Source organism: Apiospora hydei (genome assembly GCF_038363865.1).
Source record: "Apiospora hydei strain CBS 114990 chromosome Unknown utg000007l_segment0_segment0, whole genome shotgun sequence".
NCBI classification, from domain to species: domain Eukaryota; kingdom Fungi; phylum Ascomycota; class Sordariomycetes; order Amphisphaeriales; family Apiosporaceae; genus Apiospora; species Apiospora hydei.
Window position 1 is genome coordinate 752,020 of NW_027117366.1, and position 27,552 is coordinate 779,571.

Below are 27,552 nucleotides of genomic sequence, written 5' to 3' on the forward strand. Positions count from 1 at the left end.
TCCTCATACTGAATTGCCTAGGTAATCTGATAAATGATTATCGAGTCATCTCATTTCTCCGTGTCTTCGACTTTCGTAAAAGATACGCGAGAGCTCCAATTTGGTCTACCTATCCCATGCTCTCCCAAATTCAAAATGGTTTGCGGTATACGGCTGGAGGTCGGCAATCGGTTCAACTGAAGCACACAGCATCTAGGTACTGTAGCTTGGGCTGGAGCACAAGAGCCCCCAACTTCCAAGGGCCCTAGTTGAGCAGCTGGAAGCAGCACTACCAGAAAGCCCCACCCAGAGCCCCTGACTAAGCCGCCCGATCCTTGTACCTACCTATGGAATCAGCTAATGCCTTGTCATTGCTCCCGACTTACTACTAACCTTAACCTACCTGCTCCCCCTCGACGACAACATCCATCAAAGACATACAGCCAATAGAGTGCGTTTCTTTCAGCCGTGACCAAATAGACAAAGTCCATTTCTGCCCGTCAACCCGATAGTTGTTGATCGTTGCGTGCTATTGTTGCATGTTTCCCGACATGCTCTGACCAGTGGGTCCTAACAACGAGACCTTGGTCCAACAACACCACCGACGACGCGATGTTCAACATCTCGAACCTCGTGCAAAAGGCCCAGTCGGCTGCCCAGCAGCTGATTGACCCTATGCAAGGCCTGAACCTCACCAATTCCGACCGCAACCCTGCCAAGTCCACCCTGTTCCAGCACCAATTCCGCCTGCCCAGCAGCCAGACACCTTTGTACGAGATCCCCGCCGAGTTGACAATCCCCCCTTCCAACGTCACCCAAGGCGACAAAGAGCGCGATCGAGGCTGGCATTATGCTGGGAAGCTGCACCTGTCCGAGGCCTACATGTGCTTCTCCACCACTCCGTCAAGCTTCGTCAGCTCCGCCAGCACCTCGACTTCTTCGGCCTTCACCGGCCAAACCCACGGCGGCGGGCCAAGTGGCAATGGCTTCACATTTCCACTATGTGCCATCAGACGGGTCGAACGTCTGAACAGCCAGAGTTTCCAGGTCAGTTCATCGTGCCTTTCCCCACTTCCACGCCTCGGCGATTGTCATGTTCCTGTGAAGCTTTGAATACCGTCGCTGACCTATCTGGGTATTCTAGTTTGCGCTTGCCATTACGACATGGAACGGTATCCCACAAGAAGCGTCCAAGGACAAAGATGCACAGAAGGACAAGAGCCAGGTACGAGAGCAGAGAATTACCATTCAGCTCGCCGGGACCCGCCACGCATGTGAGAGGTTCTGCGATGGCCTGAAGAAGGGCTTGAGAGGTGGCGTTGGCAATGTCGGCAAGCTCAAGAAGGTTGTCGCTGAATGCTACTCTGAATACCTACTCCGACCCGAGGACAAGAAGGCCGCCAACCCACCAGACGCCGGCCTAGGGATGATGTTCAAATACCCAGGCGATCCCAAGAAACTGAGGGATAGGGCCAAAATGAGGCTATGGGCCGAATACCTACGGGACAATGGGCGGAATGCGACACTGATTCGCCAGCCGACATTTCACAAGCTGATCCGCGTCGGTCTGCCCAATCGTCTCAGGGGAGAGATGTGGGAGCTGACTTCTGGGTCTTTGTATCTGAGGCTTGAGAATCCCACCCTCTACACCGACACTCTGGCCAAGTTCTCGGGCAAGGAGTCTCTCGCTATCGACGAGATTGAGAAGGATCTCAACCGAAGTCTTCCCGAATATCCTGGATTCCAGTCCGAGGAGGGGATTGGACGGCTACGTCGGGTTCTCACAGCCTACAGCTGGGTCAACCCCGAAGTTGGCTACTGCCAAGCCATGAACATAGTTGTCGCGGCCTTGTTGATTTACATATCAGAATCGCAGGCCTTCTTCCTCTTGTCCGCTCTTTGCGACAGGCTTGTTCCAGGATACTACTCCACGACCATGTACGGAACTTTGCTAGACCAGAAGGTCTTTGAATCGCTAGTCGAGAAGACGATGCCTGTTTTGTGGGAGCATTTGGTCAAAGCCGATGTCCAACTATCAGTGGTATCACTTCCCTGGTTCCTATCGCTTTACATCAACTCGATGCCACTAGTATTTGCCTTTAGAGTTCTGGATGTCTTCTTCGTTGAGGGGCCCAAGGTGCTATTCCAAGTCGGCTTGGCTATACTACGTATCAACGGAGAGGAATTGCTGGACGCCACAGACGACGGTGCTTTCATATCTGTCTTGAAAGGCTATTTCTCACGCCTGGATGAGTCGGCTCATCCCAAGTCCGAAAACCCAAAGCTGAGAGCCATCAACCGTTTCCAGGAACTCATGGTTGTCGCTTTCAAGGAGTTCTCTGGAATCACGCACAGCACGATTCAAGATCTGCGGCTGAAGAACAAGGATGCTGTCCTCAATAATATTGAGAATTTTGCAAAACGAACAGCTATTCGGAACCTTGGGCCAGACAGCAAACTACTCAGCCCAGAGGAGCTCGGCGCCGTATACGATAGGTTTTATACCATTCTCTATGAGCGCCAACAACGCGATCACATTATCCAAGAAGAGAAACTCCGCCGAGCCAAAACTGCCAGACCCAGTGCAGCGTCCGCTTTTTCGGAACATCAAGACCATGGCGTCGAGAAAGGTCGTGTCGGTCTGGGTCCCAGCACTAGTCTGATGGACTACGATGCCTTTCGCGAATTCCTCGCCGCGATGTCGAAGTGGGCAATAGCCGACTCCCCGGCCACACCTAGACGCGATACATTCCCAGACAGAGACCAGAACCAATACTTCAACAGCTTTCGAAAGCCTAACACCAATCTTCTTTCGCCTTGGGGATCTGGGCCGGAGCCCGCCGAACACGAATTCATGCAACGGTTGTTCCGGCGGTGGGATGTTGATTCAACTTCGACATTGACGTTACAGAATGTGGTGACCGGTCTTGCTCAGATCAAAGGCAGACGCGATATTATGGGCACTATTACGTATTTCTTCGAACTTTACGATGACGACGGCGATGGAAAAGTTGACAGAGAGGGCATTCTACGAATATCCGAGGCACTTCTGTTCTTATCGCGCCGTGGTTTGGAAGGCACTCTCAGTGCCTCGAGTTCAAACCCATCCCTCAGCACATTAACGGAGACCAATGGCCCAATGAGCCCACCTATTGGCGGCACCATGAACGAACGGTTCCTTGGGAGCGTTAGTGCTTTCATTCGACGATGCTTCGAATACGCCGACCCGGATCACCCCTCCAACCAGTTAGAGCCTGCGACCAAAACCACCCGCCCAAAACAACAGGGTCAGATGAAAGCCAGACGCCTGATGACAGCGCATTTGCCATTGGAGATGACGAAGATGAGGAGGACGAGGAGGATCTCCTAGCATTTGATGCTCCCCAGGAAAGCCCTCAAGAGGCTCCCAAGGAGAGCCCGAGTGCTGCTAAGAAGAAGGCAGCTTTGCCGTCCAACCCCTCAGCCCTTGGCAAACCAGATACAGAAAACGAGACACAGCGCTCTGTCTCCAAGGCACAATCTGAGAAGGCGAATGTCGCTTTGGATCCTTCCAACCCCTTACACATGACATTACCCACCTTCCGCATGGTTGTGTTGGCGGACGAGCTGCTTGAGCAGTTTTTTGAATCGTCATTCCCGACGTCGCTGCACGTCACTGAAGGTCTTCCGAGTATCAATCCATCCACTCCTTCTCTCACTACATTCTCCAGTTTCGGACGCTCAGCAGCAAGTGCTCTGCCGATTCCACAGGCTAGCGCAAATAACGCTACCAGGGGCCTCCGCGGTGTCCTCGACAACATCGTTACTGATGCATCGAGGGTAGCGGCCGAGGTTCGCCGCCGTATGGAAGAGGCGCAGCGAGAGCTCGAGCAAAATGCTGTACCCGGGCAGAAGGATGAAGAAGAGGACGATGATGAAGATTTACGTGTGCCTAAATCAGCGGGCGGCTACGGCGGAGATGCGGAACGGCGCAGTGTACGATCATCGGATCTGGATCTCCTGGACGGAGCGGATGCCGAGGCAGGGGCCTCAAAGGGCCAAGAAGGGTCGAGCCAATCGATACTCAAACCTACCGAGGCAGCAAGTAGCCATTCGGGAACTGTGGACACGCCACCTCAGAGGATTGTAGAATTTGAGGGATGATATTGGCTCATCTGCTTGTCTCTAGGGAAATGGGTCTGGAATTACTGTAGCTGTTGCGTTTAGGAGTTGTTGCTTGCTTTGCGCAAGAGGGATTTCAATGGGGGTTGCCACTAGAGCAGTAAGGGTTGTGTTCAGATCAATTGATATGTTGTTCCCTCCAGATGGCTGAGACATGGTCTGGGACCGAAGAATCTGATGAGATACGACGCTGACCACGCCACGGATTGGATTCCATTGGACGTCTCGCACTACTACTCGACTAAACAGCTGCTTTTCCAGGGCAACCCCTTCCAGACTCCTGCCACATTCCCTAAGCTACTAGCCTAGGGTGTTTGGCATCGTGGCGACGGGCTTGAGTCAGGGAGGGAATGCTGCCCCCTACGGGAAACTAGATGACTCTCCGGCCAATCCAGTCGAACATTCCTTGGTCAAATGAGACTTCACGGAGCATGGCACTGCTCCATCCCTTTCCCAAGCGACTGGTCTTCAAATACCCCCGTCTGACGCTGTACGTTGAGCCCGGAGTTCCAATCTACCACCAACCGATCCACGCTCCTTACCGTTTAGACATTCGTTGTACACTTAATCACATCATCGGCCTTCTTGTAACTTCATTTCGCTTTGTTTGAGTGGGAGAGGCGCCGTTTGCTCGCAGAGGACTCACCCGACAAGATGGGGTCGTTTAAAGCCGCAGCGCTGACAGCCCTGTTGGCTACTGCTGGGCTTGTCAGCGCTCAGGGTTATTACTTCGAGGAACCAACCTGCTCAGCTGCCCAAGATCACCAGTACCTGGGTTGTTTTTCTGTCACCAAGCAACCGTTCGCATTCAACCCCCAGAACCCTATTGCACGGCCCGCCCCTGGGGCTCTTCAAGGTGGCGACCCTTCGTTCTCGTACTTTGGCTATGCCGCCAGCGGGCATGTGGATTCCACTGTCCACCCCAGAGGCTGCACCAGAATCTGCCGTGCCCACGGCTTCAAGTACGCTGCTCTGTAAAATGAAGGATGCCGCTGCGGTACATCCATTGCCACGTTGGGCTCCGCTGCTCTCAGCGAAGCACCGTGTCTCGCCGGAAACCCCAACCCATGCCCAGGAGATCGTCGGGAGAACTGCGGATCGCCCACAGGCGCTCGTATCTTCGTTGATCCCTCGTTCCAGGATGATAGCACGCTCACTGACCGCACCGGTGGTTATGGTAAACTGGGCTGTTTCTACCATCCGAACCTGCCATCAGGTGATGTAGCGGTTTCTTCCAAGGTTGTCAGCAATGCGGGTGAATGTCTGACGTACTGCGGTTCGCTTTCCTACCCCTTGGCCTATATGGCGAGAAGCGGTGGCAGGTAAGGATTACCCTCAATGTCTTTCCCGTCGGCTATTATTACTGACATCAATGGCGCAGCATCAAATGTAAATGTGGACAGGACTTTGGTGTAGAATCACGGTCATACGACGATACGGCAAACGGCAACTGCAAGATCAGCTGTACAAGTGGTGCACCGTACGTACTTTTCTCTACCCTACTCTTGATCTAATCGCTAACTATTTATAGGGACTGCATTGGCCAAGACTGCTGTGGTAATGACGGCGCCCAGGTCTATCCCGTCTACGCGAACCCGGCATACATGGGCTGCACCGTCCCGCGGATTCCAGGATTTGCAGCCGTCAGCGACTACGTCGACCCATCGAAACCGACGCCGACCAAGTACACTTGCATCTCCACCCCTTCGAGCATCGTCAACCGTCCGACGTTCACCGCAGTTTACGACGTCCGGAGGATCACCCGCTCAGCTTCGATCGTCGCCACGGCCACCGCCTCGGGCACCGAGTACGTCAACTACGGATGCTACCCTGGCGCAAATTTCTGATGGCGGTAACGTTTCCAGCGGCACCGTGACTGCTTCCAGTGGCAGCAACGTTCCCAGCGGCCCTGTGACAGTGACAGACAGCCCTGTGACAGTGTCAGACAGCCCTGTCACTGGATTCAGTACCATCGTTAACGGATCTTCGGCTACTGGCTCAGGTGATGCTGGGCCAAGCGGCTCTGCCGGTACGGGTGCATCTGCTACCAGCTCTGGCGGCGTTACTGGTGTTACCGATCTGCCCCAGGTGCCTGTCCTCCTTGCCGTCATCCCTGGCAGTGTCAACGTGACCAACAAGAAGCGTGACATGGCCAACATCTACCGACGCCAGTCAACTGGTGGCTTCATCGGCGGCGCTGGTCCTGTCAACCCCGCTTCTTGCAGCGATGCCACACCCTTCAACCTGACTGAAGGCCGTCTCACCAGTGGTGGCCAGGCCATCGCCACTGACCCGGGTGTTCCCTTCATACCGCTCAAGGTCTCGCCCGGTGGCAGCATTTCGACCGCTTTCTCCGTCGTCAACGGCATCCTGTTTTGGTCCAACCCGGCCTTCTTCGGTGACCAGGCTCGTTTCTGCCAGGTTCCCTCGGGCCAGATCTTCGCCACCTTCGGCGCTCCTGGTACCGGTCCCGCGGACTGTGGCGCTGTTTCCATTGCTGTCTACCAATGTACGTTTCCTCCTCCGCCTCCCAAAACAGAATGATGGTGGTGAATTTCATAATCACAAATGCTAACTTTCGAATCACAACAGCAACTCAATGCCAGAATGGCGCCATCAACTCGGCGATTCCCATTAGCAGTAGCGCCCAGCCAACTGGTACTGGAAGTGTCTCTGGAGGCCCGCCTACCGGCACCGAAAGCGGTTCCGCAGGCCAGACAACCAGTGCCGGAAGCGGTTCTGGAGGCTCTGGCGGCTCTGGAGGCTCTGGAGGCTCTGCCCCCAGTGACGGCGTTCCCTCGAGCTCGGGCATCTTCAGGCTCACCGAGAGTCCGACAGGCCTGAGCTGCGCTACCACCACGCTTGCCTTCGTCCCTGGCGCCCCGACTTTCGTGCCTCTTGCATAAACGGCTCGGCATTACCGGTCTCCATCAAGCTCACCTCGGGCGCATACAGCAGGTATGATATCTCGTCTAGTGAAGAGTTTGCCGACGACCACTGACAGGGCGATCCAGAAACCAACCAATGTGCGAGACATATACACGCACGAGATTGCCCTCGTCCCCCCCTTTTCGAAAACCAAATAAACAAAGTTTGGTCAAAGTAATACGAGCTATGAAATGAATGGACGATTGCCCAAAAAATCACCTGTTTCCCCCTTTTCTTTCTTCTCCTTCTCCTTCCCCTTTTCCTTCTCATTTACTCTACTTGTAACCAGATTGTCGACGGTGGAGCTTTATTCTCATCATCCCAGTCGTTTTCTATATTATTTGGGAGCGGGTTAGGCGAGGCGCATGGGATAGATTGAGAGGTTAATGACTTTTACCATCTCCCAAAGCTCCCAGACTGGCGACTTGTAGGGGCTATCTTGGAATTTTTTTGAATAGAATTAGTCTTACGGGATGTAATACGAACATGATGGGCCTCTTCTTTGCCATTACCGTCGCAAATCGACTCAGAGTGAGAAAGATACGCTGAGCTAGAACAGCAATCTATACTTGTCAAAGCAACATCCATTCCCGGCTGAAGTAAGCAGAGCAGGCCTCTCTCTCTCGGGGACTTCTGCTATCTTATCGATCCCGCAGCAGCGACTATACCACAACACACACTTCGCACTCTTTCTGTCGCATCTGGCCCAACCCCCATCGACCGATCATTCAATCACTCAGCTGTGCCCCCTTGGTAAACTGGAAAAGAGCAGCGCTGCCGCCCCGGCTCCTCGCGCGCATCGACCGCTTGGTAGTCGGCGAAGACGTGTTGCTCAGCAACGCGCCCGCCTCCTCCGCCGCCTCGACCGCCGCCGCCACCGCGTCCGCCCCCGGCGCCGGGATCTCGCCCTCGGCCCCGCTGCACACGGGCACGTTGATGACCTGCCCCGCCTGCAGGTTGAAGCGGTCGACGCCCGGGTTGGCCGCCTGCAGCGCCGCCGACGAGATGCCCAGGCCCGCCGCGATGGTCACGAAGGCGTCGCCCGCCTGCACGACGGCCGTGCCCGCGTCCGCGCCCGCGCCCTCGCCCGCCGCCGCGACGACGCACGTCGCGTTGGCGGGCGGCGTCACGCACGACGTGTCGTCGGGCGCGGCGAGCGCCACGGGCACGGTCAGGGTCTGATTCGGGAAGATGACGTCGAGGTTCGCGAGCGCGTTGGCCGTCGCGATGTCGCAGATGCCGGAGCCGAGCGACTTGGCGATCTTGCCGACCGTGTCGGCGGGCTGCACGGTGTAGGTCACGGACTGGCCCTCGGCGCAGAGGGCGGCGTCTGCTGCCTCTTCGGGAACGGCCTCTTCTGCTTCTTCTGGGACAGCCTCCGCTTCTTCTTCTTCGGGGGCGGCTTCCTCTGCGGGTGCCGCCTCCTCTGCGGGTGCCGCCTCTTCAGGTGCGGCGGCCTCTTCTTCTTCTTCTTCAGGTGCAGCCGCCTTTTCCTCTTCAGGCGCGGCCGCTTCTTCAGGTGCGGTCGCGTTTGCATGTGCGGCTGCCTCTTCAGGTACAGCCGCGACTGCGTGCTGGAACCGTCTTACGACGTTTGCTTTATCATTGGCGGCAGTGTTTCCGCGGACGTTTACGTTGCTAACGCTGGTGTTGCCGCGGACGTGCTTCAGTGGTATGTCAGTCAAGGCATAACCAAGTGAGTAAAGTGGATGGATACGCAGGAGGTGGTAAGGAGCGGCTTCGCTTCGAGGTTCATACACATATATAAAACGTGGAAAGAGTGTATGTAGAGTCGGTTAAGGGAGAGACGGAGTGAAGGCTATAAGCCAGGTGCCTGGGGTAGTCATCTAGAGTAATGACTTACAAGCTGTCGGAAAGGGGGCACGGCAGCGATGGCTTGCTCTGCCACGAGAAGCCACAGCAGGGTTGGGAAATGCATATTAGCGGTGTGTGTCGGAAAGGACAGGAGGGCTTGGGTTCGTTCAACGAATGTATGTTTGAGAGCCGGTCTCGGTAAGATGATATTCTCGCAGAGAAGATGTTTAGATGAGTGGATGCGCAGGGAAAGAATGAATACACAACAAAGCTCGTCCGCACCGATATATATGTAGATATTGGACATGAGAGTGCCACTATCTACAATAATAGCCTTGGTATATAAACCTGTGTCTCTCTGGGGAACTACATGGGTGGCGTAGAGTCGGGAAGTCTTGGATCTTGACTGACACACCGGCGACGCCATGTATCATCGACGCTTCAAGTTGCTGGCTTGGCTAACTAAACAACATTTGGCACATATCTTCTTCTGAAAGTACCCCTGCGATGACGGCAAAAGAGTGCAGTAGTTTCTATACAGACCGCATGGTATGTTCGCGAAAGTCAGAACCAGAACCGCAGTCGTTTATGGTTCAGACAAGCCTTTATTCGCGACGATCATTCACCGCGGCCAAGAGAATCCGGGGAGAAAACGTACAACAAGTCTAGAAGCGCGGAGGCAATGACGTATGGCACTGATAGGCGCTCCAGATGGCATCGTCCTATAATTAGTGACGTTCATCTCAGAATCTGAACACTTTGAAAGGAGATCTCCGAACCCGGTTTTAGTACCCATCTTGTCGTGTGTTCCAATCCCGAGTTATCATCGTTCAATCGATGATCCAGCGCCAGCGGCTTTCTCAATGACATAGTGGAAGGTGTACCGCCTGACGAGAAGCGCCAAGTACTAACCCGCCACTGACCATTGTCTGAAGACCTGTTAAATAGGGTAAGAGAAGAGCAGTCCACCCTCTTCTTGAGTTGCTTGTTTCCCCGGCATGACCGTCGATATGCGACAGACGCCGGGCAGGGTTAGACGAGTCATGTTTGGGTGACCCAATCAAAAGGAACAGAAACCGATACACGCCTAGGCCTGCCACAGCCTGCCAAAAACTTGGTCGTCAAACTTCTTGGTGTCCGCGGCGTGATGCGCTGCGTCGAGGCATACATACAAGCAGGCACTGTCGCCAGCCGGTATACATAGGCGACACGTATATCCCCAACGGCCAAAGTTCGTACAGTAACAAACAATTATACCTAGATAAAAGATCTCCGTATAAGCATAACTGACACTCCCATTCTCATCAGTCTCTCCATCCACGGCATTTGCTGTATTAGTGTTCAGACCTCTTGCTCTACGCCGTCAAAACAAGCCCGCCGAGTTTGCTGTGTATGTTTAATGTCAGGCCAGCGAAAGAGAACATAATCTTCTCTAAAAACGAACCGGCAGCTGGGTCGCTTCCTCCAAGGTCTAGAATCATGGCCAAGAGAAGTCTGGGCCTATGGCAAAACAATAGGGGAAACTGCGCCACCCGTTTCGTCGCCATATATAGAGCTCTTATGCAAAGCATACAAGCTATGCTATAAGGCGAAGCATGCTCTAGCATTCCTAATCTTGGGCGTCCGGATCGAGAACTTCTGATCACCTGCCATCCTCTGTTCCTCTGGGCGCAATACAGATAACACAAGATCCCTGGTATTCTCCTGCGCTACGTGAACACTTATCACGAATAGTTCAAGGGGGTCACGCCAACAAGGAATCCAAAACCTCTGCACCGGCTTCGTAGCTTTTCGATTTCATCTCGGTCAACCTCATCACACGCAAAATGCCCAAAATTCGAAAGAACGCCTATCATTAATGACTCCAAAAGCAACCCATCAAAATCCCATGGTCCTGAACCGTCTCTCAGTTTGGACCAAGCACAATCTACTTCAGTTTTCTGCTTGAACGCTTTCTCGTCCGGTCGAGTTTGTCAAGTCCTCGAGACCCAGCGCAGCGAGCCTTTGAATATAATTTCTTCCCAGCATAGCCGTAGGAGAACCTATCCTCCTGACACCCCAGAATGACGCCAACGCAAGCAGCTTGCACGCTTAAAAGATGGAGTTGACAATGTTGCCACCAAACGTAGCACCAGCACCGAAGAGAGCCGCATTTCCGAACTTCTTGCCCATCTTCTTGCCCATGCCCTCCTTCTCAGGCTCGCCCGCGGGCGCGGGTGCCGGTGCGGGCTGGCTGCTGCTCTCGGCGACGGCCATGGGCGGCACGCTCGAGTTGTAGGGGTTCTGGCCGGGGGGCGGTTGCGGGTAGCCGCCGCCGTACTGCTGGGGCTGGGCGTAGTTGGGCTGCTGGTAGTAGCCGGCGCCCGGGGTGGCGGCCTTCTCGTTGGCGTAGCCGTTGCTGCCGCCGTCGCCTTCGATCTGGACATAGTTCTTGGGGAAGATGCCCTCGGCGCCGGTGCGCTGGTTGCGGCCCATCCACCAGTCGGCGTTCATGTACTCGTGGACGGCGATCTTGTCGTCGCGCTCAAACGACAGGTCGCGGGCGTCGGCGGCGTTGTACTTGTACAGGGCCCGGGCGTGGGCGATGACGGGCTTCGAGGGAGGCGGGGGCGGGGGCGGGTTGTTGCGCGTCGGCAGGGCGGGCGGGCCGGTGGTGTTGTAGGCCGGGGGCGCGGGCGAGTGGCTGGGGGTCTGGGACAGGGCCAGGTTGGCCATCGAGTTCACGGGCGGCGACGTGGGGTTCTGGCTGGGCGCCGGGCTGGCGTTGGAGGCGGCCGAAGTGCCGCGCTGGGATGCGCCGGCGCCGGAGAGGGGCGTCTCGTTGGGGAGCATCTGGTGGATGCTGTCGAAGACATTGTCGTCTATCACGCCCTTCTCCAGAAGGTTCTCGAGTTCCTGGTTACGCTGTGTGAGTAGAGGATGGTGGAATGAGGGACTGCTCGTAGTAACCGTACATTCTTGATCAAGCGTAGCGACTTGTTGTTCGCAATAATTTCCTGGCGGTCGACCACCATTTTGGCGTTAGGCAGATAGATGTACTATCGATTGGGCTAGAGGATGCGATGCCAGGCTCCAGCGGTCGTCGTCGGGCTGTCTCAGACAGGCAATACAGAGAAGTCGGGGCGGGGTCAAGGACAAGAATAACAATGTGTATAGTATTCAATTCCCTAACCAGCGAGGATGGAGTATGTAGTAGGTTGAAGGGGGTGGAAAGGACGAATGGTACGGAATCACAGGATGGTTTGGGTGAATTGGCAGTGGTTATTTGTTTGATTGCGCTGGTCTGAGTCGGTTTCTGGGGTCCATTGATGCATGCTTCGCCCTCGCCCAAGCCCGAGAGTGGCCAACCAACAGCAGGCAACGTCCGCTTCGTACATACGTAACACCCGTGTTACGCATAAAACTGGCCAGCCCCCCACCCTTTTTCGATCCCTAGGTGCGTTTAGTGGTCTTGGGCCTGTTTGGTCAGTCCGCGAAAGCCGGCTTGGCAAAGGAAGCCTGCACCAAGAAACGATTAGGTATATAATCGATTTCCTGTTCAGTTCCTAATAACGACGGTAGCGGTGGAATGCCTGGCTAACTGATCGGTAGAGAGAGACATGTCTGGATTGGATTCTACGTGTTTCAAGAGCATAGTATGTTGTTATTCTGTCGTCACTTCAATAGACCTAGCGATGCTACCTACAGGCCCAAGTGGTGCTAAAAAACAGTTCCGGTTCCTACTCGACCCTTATAAAACAATATCTTTTAAAATTTATACTAAATTAACCACAACCGATAGAAAATCAGAGAAAGTCGTATAATATATAATGGTCACTTAAATATTTTATACCAATTATACTCTAATTTTACCGGTAAGAATTGATTTTATACAGATTTTTAAAGATATAGACCCAAAGAGGTTAGACAGAAACCGGAACTGTTTTTTAGCACCACTTGAGGCCAAAGAATGGTACTGATGGTACTACCACCAACTCCGCTATCAAGGAAACAACGCTTCACTGCATCAGTATGCGCCGCCGTTATTTCGGCAGGCAATAGACCTCTGACCTGTCCCCCAAAAAGCACATCGTGTATGATTGTTACCGTTCCCTCTCTGAACGCCGTACCGTAGGGTACCCGAGGGTAGAGTGGTGGCTGGCTACTGGACAGCGCACTCCCTACCTATATCCCAAATGTAAAAAATGAATGCCAAAATCAATCGCTTGGTTCTACGCCCTTGCTCATGTCGCCGACTTCGCACTCAGCCGCTGCAGCCCCTATCACCTCCTCCAACTTCCCGAGTATATTCATAGTGTCATCGCCCAGTCTTTGTGCCTTCTCCTTGCCTAGTTCGCCGCGTGGTAGCCACTCACTCCATCTTCCTACTCTTCTTCACTAATCTCACTCTCCTCGACCTGTTCCTGTTGAGCTCTAAGCTCGGCTTCGAATTCGGCTCTTACTTTGGCTCTCAGCTCGGCTTCCATTTCAGCTCTCACTTCAGCCGCCATTTGAGCCCTCAGTTGAGCCTTCATCTCCTCTTGCTCCCTCAGTTCCTGGTCCAGCTGCGCCTCCAGGACCTCAACCGTAACCTCCTGCTGTTCTTCGCCGCTTGGTTGGTCCTTCATGACGATATCGCTATCAGGAGCTGATGTATGAACATCAGATTTCTGTTTCTCGTCTCCCTGCTGTTCTCTCGTGTTGGTCTCTCTCTCAAGGGCCTGTGCATGATCATTAATTCCTGGATCCTTCATGTCGACATCGCTCGCAGGGGCCAGCGTATTGTCATTAACCTTCTGTTGTTCGGTTTCCTGTTGTTTGTGTATATCGATGTCGCTCCTAGGGGTAAGTGTCTGGTTATTGGTCGTCTGTTTTGCTTTCAGTTTGGCCTTCAGTTTCGCTAATCTCCTTTTGCGGACGACTCTCTTGCGGGCCGATTTAGAGTTCTATTCCTCTTCGCTGACCTCACTGGCGGCCAGTTCGGCTTCCAACTGCGCCTCCAGATCTTCGTCTGCTATGTCTTCGAAGCCATCCTCTTGTTGTTCTTCTTCCTCCTCCTCCTCGTCTTCTTCGGACTCTACTTCTTCCTGTGCTGGCTGCGAAAACTGCGGTGGCGAAGGTTCTTGTATTTGCTGTGATGACTGTTGCTGCTGCTGCTGCTGCTGCTGTTGTTGTGTCTTCTGCGGGTTCATGGGACTGGGCAGCTTGAAGTGCTCTTCTTCGCTCATGTCATCTTCCTCCTCCTCCTCGCCATCGGCGTCCTCGTCGTCCTCCTCACCGTTAGCCACGAACTCGGAGAAGCGTCGCGGTGGGAATGCCGGTGAAAAGTCGCGGCTCGGCTCTTCGCCGCCGGGGAATTCCAAGACAAGACCACCGTCGTCGTCGTCGCTGTCTTCCTCGTCGTCCGACTGCGGTGTGGGTTTCTTGGGTGGAGGCGCGGGTGCGGCAGCAGCCTTGGGTGCTGCTTTCGGCTTGGCGGCGGGTGTTTCCTTCTTTTGCTTCCCCTTCGCAGGTGCTGTGTTGGAGTCCTTGGCACCCTTCGCGGATGCTGCGGCTGTGGCCGGCCCCTTGGTGTCCTTCGGCTTCTCGTGGATGGGAATGTTGATATTGCCGGACGACACTTTGGCAGGCTTCTCTAGGTGAGGGAACTCCTGCCGTAGTTTCGCGGCGCTGTTGTTGTTGGGTGTCTGCGTAAGATTCATGGTGAAGAGCGAGTCCACCTTGTGTAGAACGAATACTTCGCGCGACGGGTCGAAGATGAGCACGTATTGACCGCCGTCGCCCGAGCGCGAGCCTTGGTATTTGTACATGCCATTGTCGTTGTAAGAGAGGTCGTATTTGGAAGGGCCGGCTACCTTGAGTTTGGATAATGAAGGATTCGTATCGGGCTTGTGGTTGTCTTTGGCGTGGGCAGTCGGTCAGTTGTACTGTTCCGCGAAGAACAAGGCAAGAGAAGAGTTATGGGTACGGCTTCTGCTTACACCTTACGCCAGTAAATGTCTCCGTAGACGGTTTACCCAGCAGTTCGTCGCTGAGGATCACCGGGTACTTGCCGGCCTTGGTGGGATCCACGAGGTCGGCCTGGCTGGCCATGGTCGCAATGGTTCTGGCGCAATTGAGAGTGGTTTTACGGTGAAAAAGAAGACAGGGGCAGGCGATACAGTAGAGCGAGAAAGGGGTGCTCAGTAGAGCGAGAAAGGGGTGCTCAGTAGAGACTCTGCGGGAAATCACTGCAGAACGAGAATATGTAGAAGCAAAGACAATAATGTTAAGCAGGAGTAGGCGGCATTGGGAGAGTTGGGGGTTAAACTTAGGTAAGTCCATGCATGCATGTGTTGATTGAGAGAGTGACGGTTTAAGCAGGTAGTAGCAACAATGACCGCCGATCTTTCTCTTTGTGGACCTGGGATCAGATGTGCTAGAGTCAGAAACGCTGAGCGCCCCGCCGGCCTCTCGTGTGGTGTTCTAAAAATGGTTTCCTGCCGTCGTATTAGCGGGATATCCGGCAAGGGTAGATGCTATGTACTCGAGAACATGATGACCATTTCAGGGAATGTCAGTACAGGAATATGTAGGCTCTATATATTGCTATTATATTAAGTACATACCTTTCAGTCTCTGTGTAATACACGAGATCCCTCTAGTGTCGGGTGTCTTGCAGTCAATCATGAGCCCACATACGCACTACCTTCTAGACGCATTCTGGCCGGCTATAAAGGTTAGACTTCGGCTGGGCAAGCAACTCAAATGGGCAGCACTTTCGTTGGCTGCAGTACATGTACAATGCACACCCAGGTAGGCAGGCCGCATGCGTTGATTGCCGTCACTAAACAGGAAGCCAGAGAGAAAACAGCCTTCTTCTCATAGCCATTGTGCACTGACTCAATCAGTACCTAACCTATAGCAAATCCGATTCTGCATATAAAGGCTTGTTTTCACGGAGTTCTGTTTGTCGCGATGCTCCGTACATGATGTACCTAGCCGTAGAGCTTGCAGAACCTGCAGATGATGGAATGGCTCCTGGTTCAATTTCACTGTTGGGACCACACCAGCAATTGACTCAAGACTCAAGGCCAAAGTAACGAAGTACTATGTGACCACATATTCCAGTTAAGTATATAGACTTTACCATCGTATATACATATAGCAATTAATGACCATATAAATTATATCCTACCTGATAATACCATGTCTATGGTCGTAGGTCCGAGGCGGCTCGAATGTCCGATCTTAACAGCGAGCCAGCGGTCCAGAAAGCCCTTAGCCGAGGGACTATTCAGCGGTACAGGGGTTAAAAGTAGAGCCCCTTGGCGCTACCCCTCCACCCACGGGGGGCGGGGGCTGGTCTGGCAGCTGGGGTTGGTCTCCCGAGGCAAGAGCTGGGGTAAAGCCGCCTGGCCGCTTCCCTCGTCAGCCAATCGAGCGCGCCTTGGAGAGCTCTCCTCCCTCCTACCACCTCCATAGTGGTACTCGCCAGACTTTTTGATTGATTTATTTCAAGCCGCAGAGGGAATTTGATCAGCAGGCGATAGCTTCTTCTTCTTCTTCCCTCCTCTTCTCCTCCTTCTCAACCAACTGCCTTGTCTGTCAAGATGTCTGCAGTCAACCGCAGCCTGCGAACAGCCTCGAGATCGTTGCGTACCTCTTCTCCCGCCACGGCCACTAAGCTCCCACGAACCGCAGCTGCGCTCTCGGCCTCTACGAAGCTCGGCACCAACCCTCTGTCGGCCGCCAGAGCTTCTTCCTCTCTACAACCATCCAACTCCTTCTCCACCACCACTCGAAAGCACTCAATGGCTCCCCCAATGCCCTCGGAAGGACGGGGTTACGACCCGGAGATCAAGGACATTGCCGACTATATTCACAACAAGCCTGTCGACTCCGAATTGGCTGTAAGTTTTCCCCCTTTGCGCGCACGCTGAAGGCGAACTCTGAGTGGGCTTCTTTCCGTTGTGCCGTACAGAGCACTGAGCCGGGAGAGCTTCATACAAGTTCATATGCCGGCTTACTACCCCGCGTCCCACCAATTCTCTCAAGCCGCGGCTAACCGTCGACCTCCATGACACATAGTTTGACACGGCACGATGGGTCTTCCTCGATACATTAGGATGCGGCCTTGAGGGCCTGCGATTCAAGGAGTGCACCAAGCTGTTGGGGCCCATTGTCCCCGGCACCGTCGTCCCCAATGGCACCAAGGTGCCCGGCACCGACTTCCAGCTCGATCCGGTCAATGGCGCGTTCAACATCGGTGCCATGATTCGCTGGCTCGACTACAATGACTGCTGGTTGGCCGCTGAATGGGGTCACCCATCAGACAACCTCGGTGCCATCCTCGCCGTCGCCGATTGGATCACGCGAACCAACAAGGCCGGCGGAAACATTGCCAATGGCAAGCAGTTCACCGTCAAGGACGTGCTCGAGGGCATGATCAAGGCCCACGAGATCCAGGGCTGCCTCGCGCTGCTCAACTCGTACAACAAAGTCGGCTTGGACCACGTCGTTTTGGTCAAGGTTGCCAGTGCTGCTGTAGTGTCCAAGATGCTTGGCCTGAGCGAGAAGCAGACTGCCGATGCCGTCACTCAAGCCTGGGTCGACGGACAGAGCTTGCGCACTTACCGACACTCCCCCAACACCATGTCCCGCAAGTCATGGGCTGCCGGTGACGCTTGCCAGCGAGCTGTCAACCTGGTCCTCAAGGTTATGAAGGGAGAGCCCGGTGTTCCTACCGTCCTGTCCGCGCCTACCTGGGGTTTCTACGATGTCTTGTTCAAGGGCAAGAAGTTCGAGTTCCAGCGTCCCTACGGCAGCTACGTGATGGAGAATGTGCTTTTCAAGGTCTCCTACCCCGCAGAATTCCACTCCCAGACCGCCGTTGAGGCCTCTGAGAAGATCCACGCTATCCTCAAGGACATGGGCAAATCCGCCGCCGACATCAAGTCTGTCACGTGCAGGACCCACGAGGCTTGCGTCCGCATCATTGACAAGCAGTTCAAGCCTATGGACAACTTTGCCGACCGCGATCACTGCATTCAGTACATGTGCTCGGTCATGTTGGTCTTCGGTCGCCTGGAGGCGACTGATTACACTGACGGTGGCGAAGCGGCCACCTCCGAGCTCGTCGAGTCTTTGCGCCAGAAGATCAAGTGTGTGGAGGACCCCAAGTTCACCAAGGACTACCATGACCCCGCCCTTCGAACCATCTCCAACGGTCTCACCGTTGAGCTGAACGATGGCACTGTTCTGGACGAGGTCGTCATCGAGGCTCCTCTCGGCCACAGACTGCGCAGGGAGGAGGCCAAGCCCCACATCCTGGCCAAGTACAAGAGGCACCTGGAGCAGCACTTTGCCGACGCCAAGGTCAAGGAGCTTGTGGACCTTGGTATGGATGGCAAGAAGCTGGAGTCCACGCCAATTGACGAGTATGTTGACAAGTATGTTGTCAAGGACAGCAAATTTGTCTAAATCACATCGCAGCCTAGGATAGGGTAAATTTAGCTGGCACAATGTTCAAATAAAGTTCTGTAGAAATTCAAACGACATGAGAAGGGTTACAAATTTTTGGCTCGCTCAGCCCCACCACTGCATGATACATGATTTTGACCAAAGACACCATGAGATCCCGCTGGACAGATCCTTCCGCGTCGGTTTAGACCCTGAGCGCTGCAGCCATGCTCCTCCTGTTCCCTGCCTTGAAGCTGAGTTTCTCGTTGCCCACGACGGGGTTCAGCACGTTCTTGCCGGCCACCTGGCCGTTGCCACCCTGCATGATGGCCGAGAAGCTGTCGGCCATGAGCTGGACGCCGCTCACGAAATCCTTCTCGTCGAACTCGCAGTGGCCGCCGTTGGGGCTGTTGTCGACAGTCTGGAGGACGCCGATCTGGTCGGCCGCGGCGCCGGCGCCCGAGGCCAGCTTCTCGTAGGCCGCGATGGCCTGGGGGATGGCGGGCTGGAGGCTCGAGAGCTCCTGCTGGGTGCTCTGGAAGTGGATGCGGGTCTTTGCGATGGCGGCGGCGTCGGCGGCGGCGACGTCGACCTGGGGCGCGAGGCCGCCGCAGTTGAGCAGGACGCCGCCGGAGGCGCCCTGGAACTGGGCCGCGTGGGCGGGGACGAAGAAGCCCGAGAGCAGGAGGGAGCCGCCGGAGACGCCGGTGAAGGAGACGTCGGAGGCGTTGAAGGCGGCGACGCCGGGGAGGACTTTGGTGACGAGGTCCGCGACGGCCTGGGCGTGGGCCACGCCGTCGGTGCGCTGCAGGCCGCTGCCGCCGCCCCAGAAGAGGTTCTTGTTGGGGGCCAGGACGGCGACGCCCATGAGGTTCTTTTGCACGGCTTGGTTGGGGAAGTCGAAGAAGGATTGGCCTCCGTCGCCTGCGGATCGGGGTGGGTTAGCTACCAATATATATATATAAGGGGGTGGAGGGACACTTACCATGCAGGAGCACGTTCAGACCCATGGTGCCTGGTGTCCCCGCGGCCGCGGCGCCGCCGGGCACGCCGGACTCGGGGTGAAGCCGGCGGCGGGACCGGAGATCTTGTAACGGATGTCGAGGCCACTAGAGATGGGTTAGTCTTGACCGTGTCTTGTAAATTCGTTTCTCCCGTTGTGTGCTAGCTATCGACCGCTGGTTCCAATATTGTAAAGGGTTGTTCTTTTTTTTTCCGCCACCACTTACTTGATAGTAACCGTCGTGTCCAAGATCATGGATCCGTCCGTCGCCTTCGAGACACCCTGCGGGATCAGGGCAGCCTGCTGCTGCGCCGTCTTGGCCCTGCCGTTGCCGCCCTTCTTCCGGCTCTGCGGCGAGGCGTCGGCCGTGGCCCACAGCAGACCCAACACCACGAGAGAGCGAATGGTCAACATCTTGTCTTCTTTTATCTTGAACTTCTTGTTTCGATTGTCGGGGAGGAAACAAATTATATATATCGTAAAAGAAATATATACGACAAAAATATAAACAACAGAGAATGGCAAGAAGAAGAGGACGAGCCCGGCCCGTACGAATCGAAGAAACGGTAAAACAACAGAAAAGAAGAAGATATCACCAACGACAGTCTTATCCCGCCCAATTGATGCCTAGAAATAATAATAATAAAAGAAGAAAGAAGGAAGAGAAGCTTATCCAGCGGGTCCTGCCCAGTCATATCCAGACTACCCAATTCATGTCACCCCAAACATGCATTCTCACCGCACTACCGGCGCTGGACAAGACGCGGGGGAGGCGGAGAACAGGGGGCTCGGGTCGAGTCGTCCGTACCTATCGCAAACCTCGAACCGCACACTCGCCTACAATAGCCAGCCCATGGGAAAGGGCAAGGAATTGCCGCCAATCGTAAGGAAACGCTGTCGCCGCGCTGCCATGATCATTCTGGTGCCTTTGCTTCGCGCCATACTCGTAGTGTTAGACATGCCAAGTTTTGAAACGCCATCTGATTCTCGCCTAGCTGGTTCGTGTTTCGTGACCACGGCCTGCTGGGCGTTTTTCTGGGGCAGGACGGGACGGTCTTGGCGGTTTGGAAGGCTTTGTGTGTTTGGGAGCTTCAGAGCTTGCACCCCAAAGACCCCCTCCCCTGGACTGGGTCGGGTAACAACACCCAAATCCAGAGCAGAATGGCAAATGAGGGCTGTAAAGCATGTCATTGCAGATCGACACCGTTCGCATATCGAAATTTCCGACAGGGCCCAATATACCACGGCCAGGCGAGTTTCACTTGTTAATTATAGCAACTGTAGCGCCCTTGCGGCTTTCCACAAACGTTCAGACCAGGCCAGACCATCAGCAATAAGGTTGCTAATAAGGTTAAACGTCGTGCTACGCTCGTTTGCACCCCAGCGCGGCTGTCGACAAAAGTGAGCCGAACCGGTGCAAACACCACGTCGGGAGGCGTCCGATGATGGAGCAAGTCATTGCTGTGGATTCGTAGCAGAGGAGCTACAACTGCTGCTGAAACCACGCAGTTTGGATTCGATTTTTTTATGTTCCTACAGTAGTACTAGAGTCGCTACCCGAGGAATATCTTGAATACACAGGGATGACGCTGTTTGTGGTATCCAATCTTCTAATCAAGATTGAAGCCAGTAATCCACCAACGCCATGCACTTTCCGCCAAACGCTAATAGCCTGAATGGCCCTCTGACAAATGTGTCCGTATTGCCTTTTCAAATGACACGAATTACAATGATACGTATGGGAATGAGGGGTAGTCGAAGAGGATAGGCCGAAGCGGCATCGGCGTCTTGGGGAGTCAAGACGAAGTAATACCGATCAGCCGAAGGAGAAATGGGGTAAGAAGCGAGTGTGATGCAGGCGGGCATTCGATGATGGTGGTATGGTAGTGGCAAGTCGACAATTTACGGCCCCTCGAAACCCAAGCGTACTCGATTCTTCACGAGTTTGCTTGGTGCTCTCGAAGCAGAAGAGAAGCATCAGCCTTGTGTCTGATCCATGGCCTCTGGGTCGATAGTAGGTGTGATGTTGTGTTTGTTCTGCATGTGCCTTCTCCAATTATCCTTGCGAGGGAATGCCTTGCCACCCTTGAAATAGGGGCACCCTACCTCGGGACAATGGAAGCCCTTCTTCTTCTCGTGTTTATCGTTGATGTGTCGGTCCAGATGTGTTTTCGTCCCAAACCGTTTATCGCAGTTGGGGTAGGGGCATTCATGCTTCCGATCGTGATACCGCTTATGATGATTCAGCTTGTGTAGCTGATCAAACGCCCTGTGGCATTCGTCACAGGTGTATGATTGTGGTGTTTGGGGCGAAGGCACAGCGCCGTAGCTCTCGGGAGAGGTGCTATTCTCCTGCTTGATGAAGATGTTCTCGGTAGAGGAAGGCGATGCCGTGATCCTGGTATCTGGTGTGACCCCAGCCGAAGGGTTCGACGAGCTTTGCCCCGGAGTCGAGTAGTCAACAGATGGCGTCAACCTGTGGTCTGGCGTAACTCTGTTCGGGTTATTGGTGAAGTTTTGCCCGTTATCGCCAGCATAAGTGGGATTTCCGCCGAGGTATGCCGTTTGGTCAAGCTGCATTTGTGTATCGTCCTCGTCTTCGTCTTCGCTATAGTCATCGATCACCTCATCTTCGACTTCTACTGGCCCATTATCCGTGCGCGTTCCAGCAAAATTCGGCGGTGAACTCGATCCTCCCATGTAGGTTGGGGATGATGATTTCTCATACCGTTCCAATTCCGCATGTGTATGGGCGGCCTTCTCGGCATCGTTGCTCGGTTGGAAGATGTCAATTGGCGCGATGAAGCTGTCCGACTGCAGAGGAGGTGAGTGCGATGGGCGCAAGGCTTGGTTATTTGCGTCATCGTAAGGCGCGCCTTCCATAGGCTCTGGAATATCAGGGCTCTGGAGTCGTTCGTTGGAAAATCTTGAAGTATCATGGAATGGTCCCGCTGGCGCGTCCATTCTGTGATATGCCGAGGACGGAAGCGAGGGGTCATGAGGCGGCTCGGTCTTCAAGGCAGTGTTCAAAGAATCCAACCTCGGATGGCCAGCCGATGAGTAAGAGTCGTCGTGTTTCGTCTTCTTCGCGCGATGTAAGTCGCTCCCAGACTCGTCGCCCATGGCCTGGGGCTCCGAGTACATGGCAGAGCCCTCAGCGCCCTCAACCGAGAAAAAGGGCACATCGGCCTGTCGCGAGAGAGGAGAGCCCTCAACCGGGCTAGCCAGCGAAGACGATTTCGAGGACCGTTTTCTCCGCAAAGTGTTAATCACTCGGCTCATTACCGACCCTTTGCTGCTTTGGCGCTCCTTTTTACGAAGCTCGCGTGCCTGCTTGAGCTGCTCCTGGTAGAGCTCCGTCATTTGCCTACTGGGAGGCGCCATGGGAGGGAGGTTCGGATCCGACTCCATAGCTATGTCCATGTTATAATAGCTGGCAGCCGCCGAGGGCTCCCCAATGGGATAGTTTGCATAGTATGCGCTCGCCGCCCCTCCTGGGGCTGGATCCTGCCCGAAACCTTGCTGGGGCGATTGTGTATAGTAATCGTTTGTCCCTCTCGCGAAGTTGTTACCCTCGGCGTTTGTGATGGGAGATGGGTGAAAGTTGCCCCCGTGCTCAGCCCGGGGGCTCCCGGTTCAACCCTCCCATTGGCAGTAGATGTGCCTTGTTCAACTTGGGACGCATCTGTCTGGCCAGGGAAAGAGACCCTCCGCTCTATAGGAGGCTTGAATGTGTTTAGGTCCGCCTCGGCTGCCGCCTGTAAGCGCCTCCGTTTATACCGGAAATAGAGGAACAGGAGGACCAGAAAGACCAGTGTCCCCCCAACGACTGAGCCTACTACGGCTCCGGCGATGGCGCCATTACTCAGGTCTGACCGCGGGGCGACGGCTGCCCTGAGACTCAAGGTGGGAGCCATGCTGGATGTGTTGACGCGGAGCCCACTTCAATCTGGAAGGTTGAAGGGACTCCGGGGTTGTCAGTTGAAACTCTGGACCGACGATGATCGATATAAGTCCAGCTGCAGCGGGCGCATGAAGATGCAGTGCAGCAACAGCCCTAAGATGCGAGACCCCGGGTAGCGACGTCGAGAGCGCGCAGCTGGGAGATCGCACGTGAGATAATAAGCGGGATATAATTGGCAGGTTTTCCACCGCAGAAGAGAGGCGCGGAAGGAGAAAGAGCCTGGGCTTGGCCGCGAAGCGGACGGACTAATTGCTGGGCTGGGAAGGGGGAAAAAAAGTGGGATGGGGGATGGATGCTAGGGAATGGCGCCGACGGTACTTGATAGATATAGGATAGACGCGCCGCGCATAGTTGGATTGACCGTTTGATTGATTGATTGATTGATTGATACGGTCGGGGGAGGGAGAGCTATGATGTCTTTGAGGTAGGACGTCGAAAGCAAGGTAGAGAGTGTGTGTGAGGTAAACCTGCTCTGCCTCAGCCGCAATGCAATATTGGCACACGCTGGCCGCTGTCCTCTGCGCGGGCGAATAGAGAAGCAAAACGTACCAGACGCCCACCGCTAAACCACATGCAATGCGACACGAGCGTGAGCGACAGGAGAGCGAGAGCGAAGGCAGCTCATTGGAGTCCTCCCGCCCCCGCTGTTAGAGTCGACACGCCCAGACCGCGAATTCAAGCGGCGGGACGGGGTACCGCACTAACAGATGGCCGCAGTTGGCTGCGAGTGGCTGGTGCTTGCAGACAACCAAAAAAGTCGTCACAGGCGCTACCGCTACCAAGATGGCTGGACTGACTGAACTCTGGCCGGCGGTCGGTCGATGAGCTGCCCCCCCCAAAACGGCGAGAACGGTTCGGCTTCAGCGACGAAATCCGATTCAAAAACGGTAGGTGTAAGTACCTAATTGGACACCGCCTCTGGGCAATTGCACCCGGAGACCCCTATGCTGGAAATAATGATTCCTCGCCAGCAACAGAGTTCGACTCCTGAGATGGAAAGTCTCTGGCGTCCAGGTCTGGGGTGCATCGGTGATAGGTTAGATGTCTGTCTGGACTCGGGACAGCGCAAGGGTTGGTTGGAACCCGACCAGGATTGGCCGTTCGAGTATCCGGTTAGGCTTGCCCTTTATCATTTTGACTGACACTCGGGTGGGGAAAGGGGGGTTGGCTGGCTCCGTCGCGGATGGGAAGCGAACTGGTCTGATTCTCGAATTCAAGATCTGTGGAATCGGGTGTGCTATTTGCGCTGTTACGAGATGTGCCACCTGGGAACCACACAATGGCACGTCGCTACTGTAATGCCTATCTATGCCCCCGCCTCTCATCGCCATATTTTCCAGGTTTCATGTAATGGCCAATCCACCCGAAATACCCGTGCTCTACGTGTAGATGAGATGATGCTGTCTCCCTGTGACGTCAAATGTTTATTAGAGACTTAAATCAAAGTGACTCCTTGACCTATATATAGGCAGCGGAATTGTCCGCATCACTGGTATGACCTCTTCGGCCGAATCGAGGTTACACAACAAGTGAGCACGGGAGGATATTACGAAACACAGAAAGGAGACAGACGGTAGGTAGCAAGTAGTTCATTATGCTTCAGCGTTGCATCATTGCTGGGTATTATCGTGAAGAGGGAAAAGCTGAAAGAAACAAAGCATGTTTAGCTATTCATGAGTCGTGCGTGCATCATCTTCATCACCGCCTGATAACTTCGACCTTCTCGAACTGCCGCACATCATCCGGCATCCTCGTAACGGCCAACTGCCTGCAGAACAGTCCCCATTCGCCCGATGTCCCATCCCGGATCGCATCGGACAGGTCCTGGCCGTAGCGCTCCCGGTAGGCCCGCTTGACAGCAGCCATGTGGTGGCGATCCCAGTGGTACCGCACCAAGCGACTGATGAGCAACTCTCGGCGCAGCCCGTCCTTCTTCGAAGACGTGAGCGCATGGTTCAGAAGCAAGGCATCGCGCACTGGCTTATTGATGACGCCATTCAGGATGTGAGCAAGTAGCTCGCCCTATTCGCATATGTGAGTCAGTTATGCTGTCCAGCACAGTACATCGCTTGTCGGGTTGGCTCGGGGAACTTACCACCAGGTTTCCGCTCTTCTTGAGCGCATCTCTTGCAAAGTTGCTCTTGTACGTCCTCTCGTACATCTTGAGAACGTCCCTCAAGTGCGAGTCGCTTCGCATGATGACTATCTGAATCATGGCCGTCTCGCCGCCCTTTTCGCTCTTGACGGCCTTTCGCAGGTCGTGCACATCATCCTCTACTAGATGCCTGTCAACTGGCAAGGGACGGCCGTACTCATCATACTCCTCCATGCGCCGCTCCTCCAGCACCATAAGGACCGCCTTCTTGAATTTGTCCTCCTTGAGTTCGGTTTTCATGCACTGCGACAGACTGTCACGGTACTTCTTGTCGCTGAAGCCATCCTTGATCTGTCTTACCTCATGGTTGGTACGGCCCATGATCGACTCGATCAGCAGCTCACGCCGCGTCTTGTCTCCTTGATACCAGAAGTTGGCCCAGTAGGCTTCGCCTTCCCATTGGCCCAGGGCGCAGGTGTAGCATGCCTTCATCAAGAGTGGGTCTTCGTCCTTAAGCCGGGCACGGATATGCTTCGCAATGTTCACGCCCTTGCGCTCACTACCGGTTTTTACCAGTCGCTTGTACTCTAAACGTAGATTCATGACCTGGCTGTGTGTCATGGCCGGTAGGATCTCGATGAGGGGCTCCGTGTCGGGGCGCCTATCACCCTTGAGGGCTTTCGCGAGGCTGGAAGCATCGTCCACCGGGTCATTGAAGCGAGCTCGTCGCTTCTTCTTCTCGCCACGCTCGTCGTCCGAGTACCCGGGCGACAGAGGCTCGATGGGTGAGCCGGTGGGGCCACGTGAGGCCAGAAGAAGTGGTGAGGGCATAGGAGACATGGACTGGTATGTGCCGTGATACGACTCCAGGAGAGGCGACGCAGGAGCATTCGAAAGTGACAAATGCGAGGCAGTGGCAAACCCCGTGTTGACGCTGAGCGAAGACATGCGCGCTGTTGGTGGTTGAGGCGAGTGCGAACGTGTGCGTGAATGCGAACGGTCTCTGCGGCCTGGCTCGACCGTCAAGACGTTTGCGCCGGAGTACCGCGGGTTCTCCCCGCCCCATGAGTTACGAGAGCGGTGCTTGCTCGAGCTGGACACGCTCGAACCAGACAAGAAATCCGGATTGGGGCTGGGTGATCTCCCCGGATCTTCTGGTCATGCGCCACAGGGTCGTACTGGCCTTCCCGGGCTGCATATGACGGCTTAGTGTCTGTGGCATCATACTCCCACTTGGGCGTGTTCGCAAAGGAGAAGTTGATGGAAGGAGTAGTTGGAGTGCCGTTAGTGGAAAAATTACCTGGCATAGTAGAGGCGGTACCATAGGCCAAATCTTCTTCCAATTTCTCCTTCTTGATCTTCTTCTTCAGCTCCTTGTCGCTGTCTGAGTCGCGCGTCACTAGACTGTCGAGCTTTTGGGAGTATTTGGCAGGGAGGAAGGCTGCAGCACTGCCCAGTGCCTCAGTCAGCCGGTGCTTCTCCTTGTCTGAGTCCCGGTCTTTCTCCGGGATTTTTCTGCTATAATTTTCCGGCTCGATACGCCTGGTATAATGGCTGTATTCATTATGAACATCAACTGCCTCGCGGCTTTGGCGGTAATACGACTCATCCGTGGGAGAGGTGACACGGTACGAGGCGTGACGGTCGTCCAAGTCATAGTCAGACCGCCGAGGGGCCCTCATCTCCATATTGTCGTATCTAAAGCCAGTAGGCGGCGACGGCATGCGAACCGCATCCATTATGATGGGATCGTGAGCGGGAGCACGACCGCGGCTACGGTCGCGCTCATCGTCCCGACGTCCTGGTGAGTGGGAGCGGCCTCTGCGGCCGCTGTCATCTACTCGCAGTGACATTGTCCGTGTCCTGAATCAGGGTCCTGCGAGTTGAGACTGCGGGGTACCAGCCGGCACGGGAACCAAGGCGCGTAACTTGGTAGGGCTGTCCGTCGGTTGGGATGAAGGTAGAGCAACCGACGAGACACTGAAATTACTCGTGAATGGGTGGGTGCAGTGAGAGAACTTTGATTGTTTATGAAATTTTCTGAAGCGGCGACCTCGAGAAGCGCCCGTTATTTAAGAACATCGGTGTGAGACGCAAATCGCCCAAATGCTTTCGGCTAGGTCCTCCAAGCTGCATGAGGGGCTGACCCAGCAAATTTGGGGGCTGTGAGAATAACCAATCGCAGGA

The 27,552-nt window shown here is 54.8% G+C and overlaps 10 protein-coding genes across 10 annotated transcripts; 3 read left to right on the forward strand and 7 right to left on the reverse strand.

Annotated features, from left to right (window-relative positions):
- Positions 1-591: 591 nt before the first annotated feature.
- PG997_009311 (GTPase-activating protein) lies at positions 592-4,122 on the forward strand (the record flags this gene model as incomplete). The annotated part of the gene is made up of 3 exons (XM_066813626.1): positions 592-1,026; positions 1,124-3,266; positions 3,314-4,122. 3 exons carry the CDS (start codon positions 592-594, stop codon positions 4,120-4,122), a joined length of 3,387 nt encoding a protein of 1,128 aa, XP_066665588.1.
- A 672-nt stretch (positions 4,123-4,794) lies between these two features.
- PG997_009312 (uncharacterized protein) lies at positions 4,795-7,046 on the forward strand (the record flags this gene model as incomplete). The annotated part of the gene is made up of 6 exons (XM_066813627.1): positions 4,795-5,114; positions 5,175-5,462; positions 5,522-5,620; positions 5,672-5,947; positions 6,006-6,649; positions 6,733-7,046. 6 exons carry the CDS (start codon positions 4,795-4,797, stop codon positions 7,044-7,046), a joined length of 1,941 nt encoding a protein of 646 aa, XP_066665589.1.
- A 750-nt stretch (positions 7,047-7,796) lies between these two features.
- Positions 7,797-9,007, reverse strand: PG997_009313 (uncharacterized protein; the record flags this gene model as incomplete). The annotated part of the gene is made up of 2 exons (XM_066813628.1): positions 7,797-8,732; positions 8,933-9,007. 2 exons carry the CDS (start codon positions 9,005-9,007, stop codon positions 7,797-7,799), a joined length of 1,011 nt encoding a protein of 336 aa, XP_066665590.1.
- A 1,967-nt stretch (positions 9,008-10,974) lies between these two features.
- PG997_009314 (SH3 domain protein) lies at positions 10,975-11,897 on the reverse strand (the record flags this gene model as incomplete). Its single annotated transcript, XM_066813629.1, has 2 exons — positions 10,975-11,787; positions 11,838-11,897. The coding sequence occupies 2 exons, from the start codon at positions 11,895-11,897 to the stop codon at positions 10,975-10,977; spliced, it is 873 nt and encodes a 290-aa protein (XP_066665591.1).
- Positions 11,898-13,247: 1,350 nt separating this feature from the next.
- PG997_009315 (uncharacterized protein) lies at positions 13,248-13,616 on the reverse strand (the record flags this gene model as incomplete). The annotated part of the gene is made up of 1 exon (XM_066813630.1): positions 13,248-13,616. One exon carries the CDS (start codon positions 13,614-13,616, stop codon positions 13,248-13,250), a length of 369 nt encoding a protein of 122 aa, XP_066665592.1.
- A 192-nt stretch (positions 13,617-13,808) lies between these two features.
- PG997_009316 (RNA polymerase II transcription elongation factor-domain-containing protein) lies at positions 13,809-14,955 on the reverse strand (the record flags this gene model as incomplete). The annotated part of the gene is made up of 2 exons (XM_066813631.1): positions 13,809-14,761; positions 14,844-14,955. The coding sequence occupies 2 exons, from the start codon at positions 14,953-14,955 to the stop codon at positions 13,809-13,811; spliced, it is 1,065 nt and encodes a 354-aa protein (XP_066665593.1).
- A 1,499-nt stretch (positions 14,956-16,454) lies between these two features.
- Positions 16,455-18,324, forward strand: PG997_009317 (uncharacterized protein; the record flags this gene model as incomplete). Its single annotated transcript, XM_066813632.1, has 2 exons — positions 16,455-16,754; positions 16,933-18,324. The coding sequence occupies 2 exons, from the start codon at positions 16,455-16,457 to the stop codon at positions 18,322-18,324; spliced, it is 1,692 nt and encodes a 563-aa protein (XP_066665594.1).
- Positions 18,325-18,508: 184 nt separating this feature from the next.
- PG997_009318 (uncharacterized protein) lies at positions 18,509-19,720 on the reverse strand (the record flags this gene model as incomplete). Its single annotated transcript, XM_066813633.1, has 3 exons — positions 18,509-19,248; positions 19,289-19,412; positions 19,544-19,720. The coding sequence occupies 3 exons, from the start codon at positions 19,718-19,720 to the stop codon at positions 18,509-18,511; spliced, it is 1,041 nt and encodes a 346-aa protein (XP_066665595.1).
- Positions 19,721-21,283: 1,563 nt separating this feature from the next.
- PG997_009319 (uncharacterized protein) lies at positions 21,284-23,223 on the reverse strand (the record flags this gene model as incomplete). Its single annotated transcript, XM_066813634.1, has 2 exons — positions 21,284-22,828; positions 22,879-23,223. The coding sequence occupies 2 exons, from the start codon at positions 23,221-23,223 to the stop codon at positions 21,284-21,286; spliced, it is 1,890 nt and encodes a 629-aa protein (XP_066665596.1).
- A 1,745-nt stretch (positions 23,224-24,968) lies between these two features.
- PG997_009320 (Annexin A7) lies at positions 24,969-27,218 on the reverse strand (the record flags this gene model as incomplete). Its single annotated transcript, XM_066813635.1, has 3 exons — positions 24,969-25,292; positions 25,366-26,497; positions 26,545-27,218. 3 exons carry the CDS (start codon positions 27,216-27,218, stop codon positions 24,969-24,971), a joined length of 2,130 nt encoding a protein of 709 aa, XP_066665597.1.
- Between the last annotated feature and the right edge of the window lie 334 nt (positions 27,219-27,552).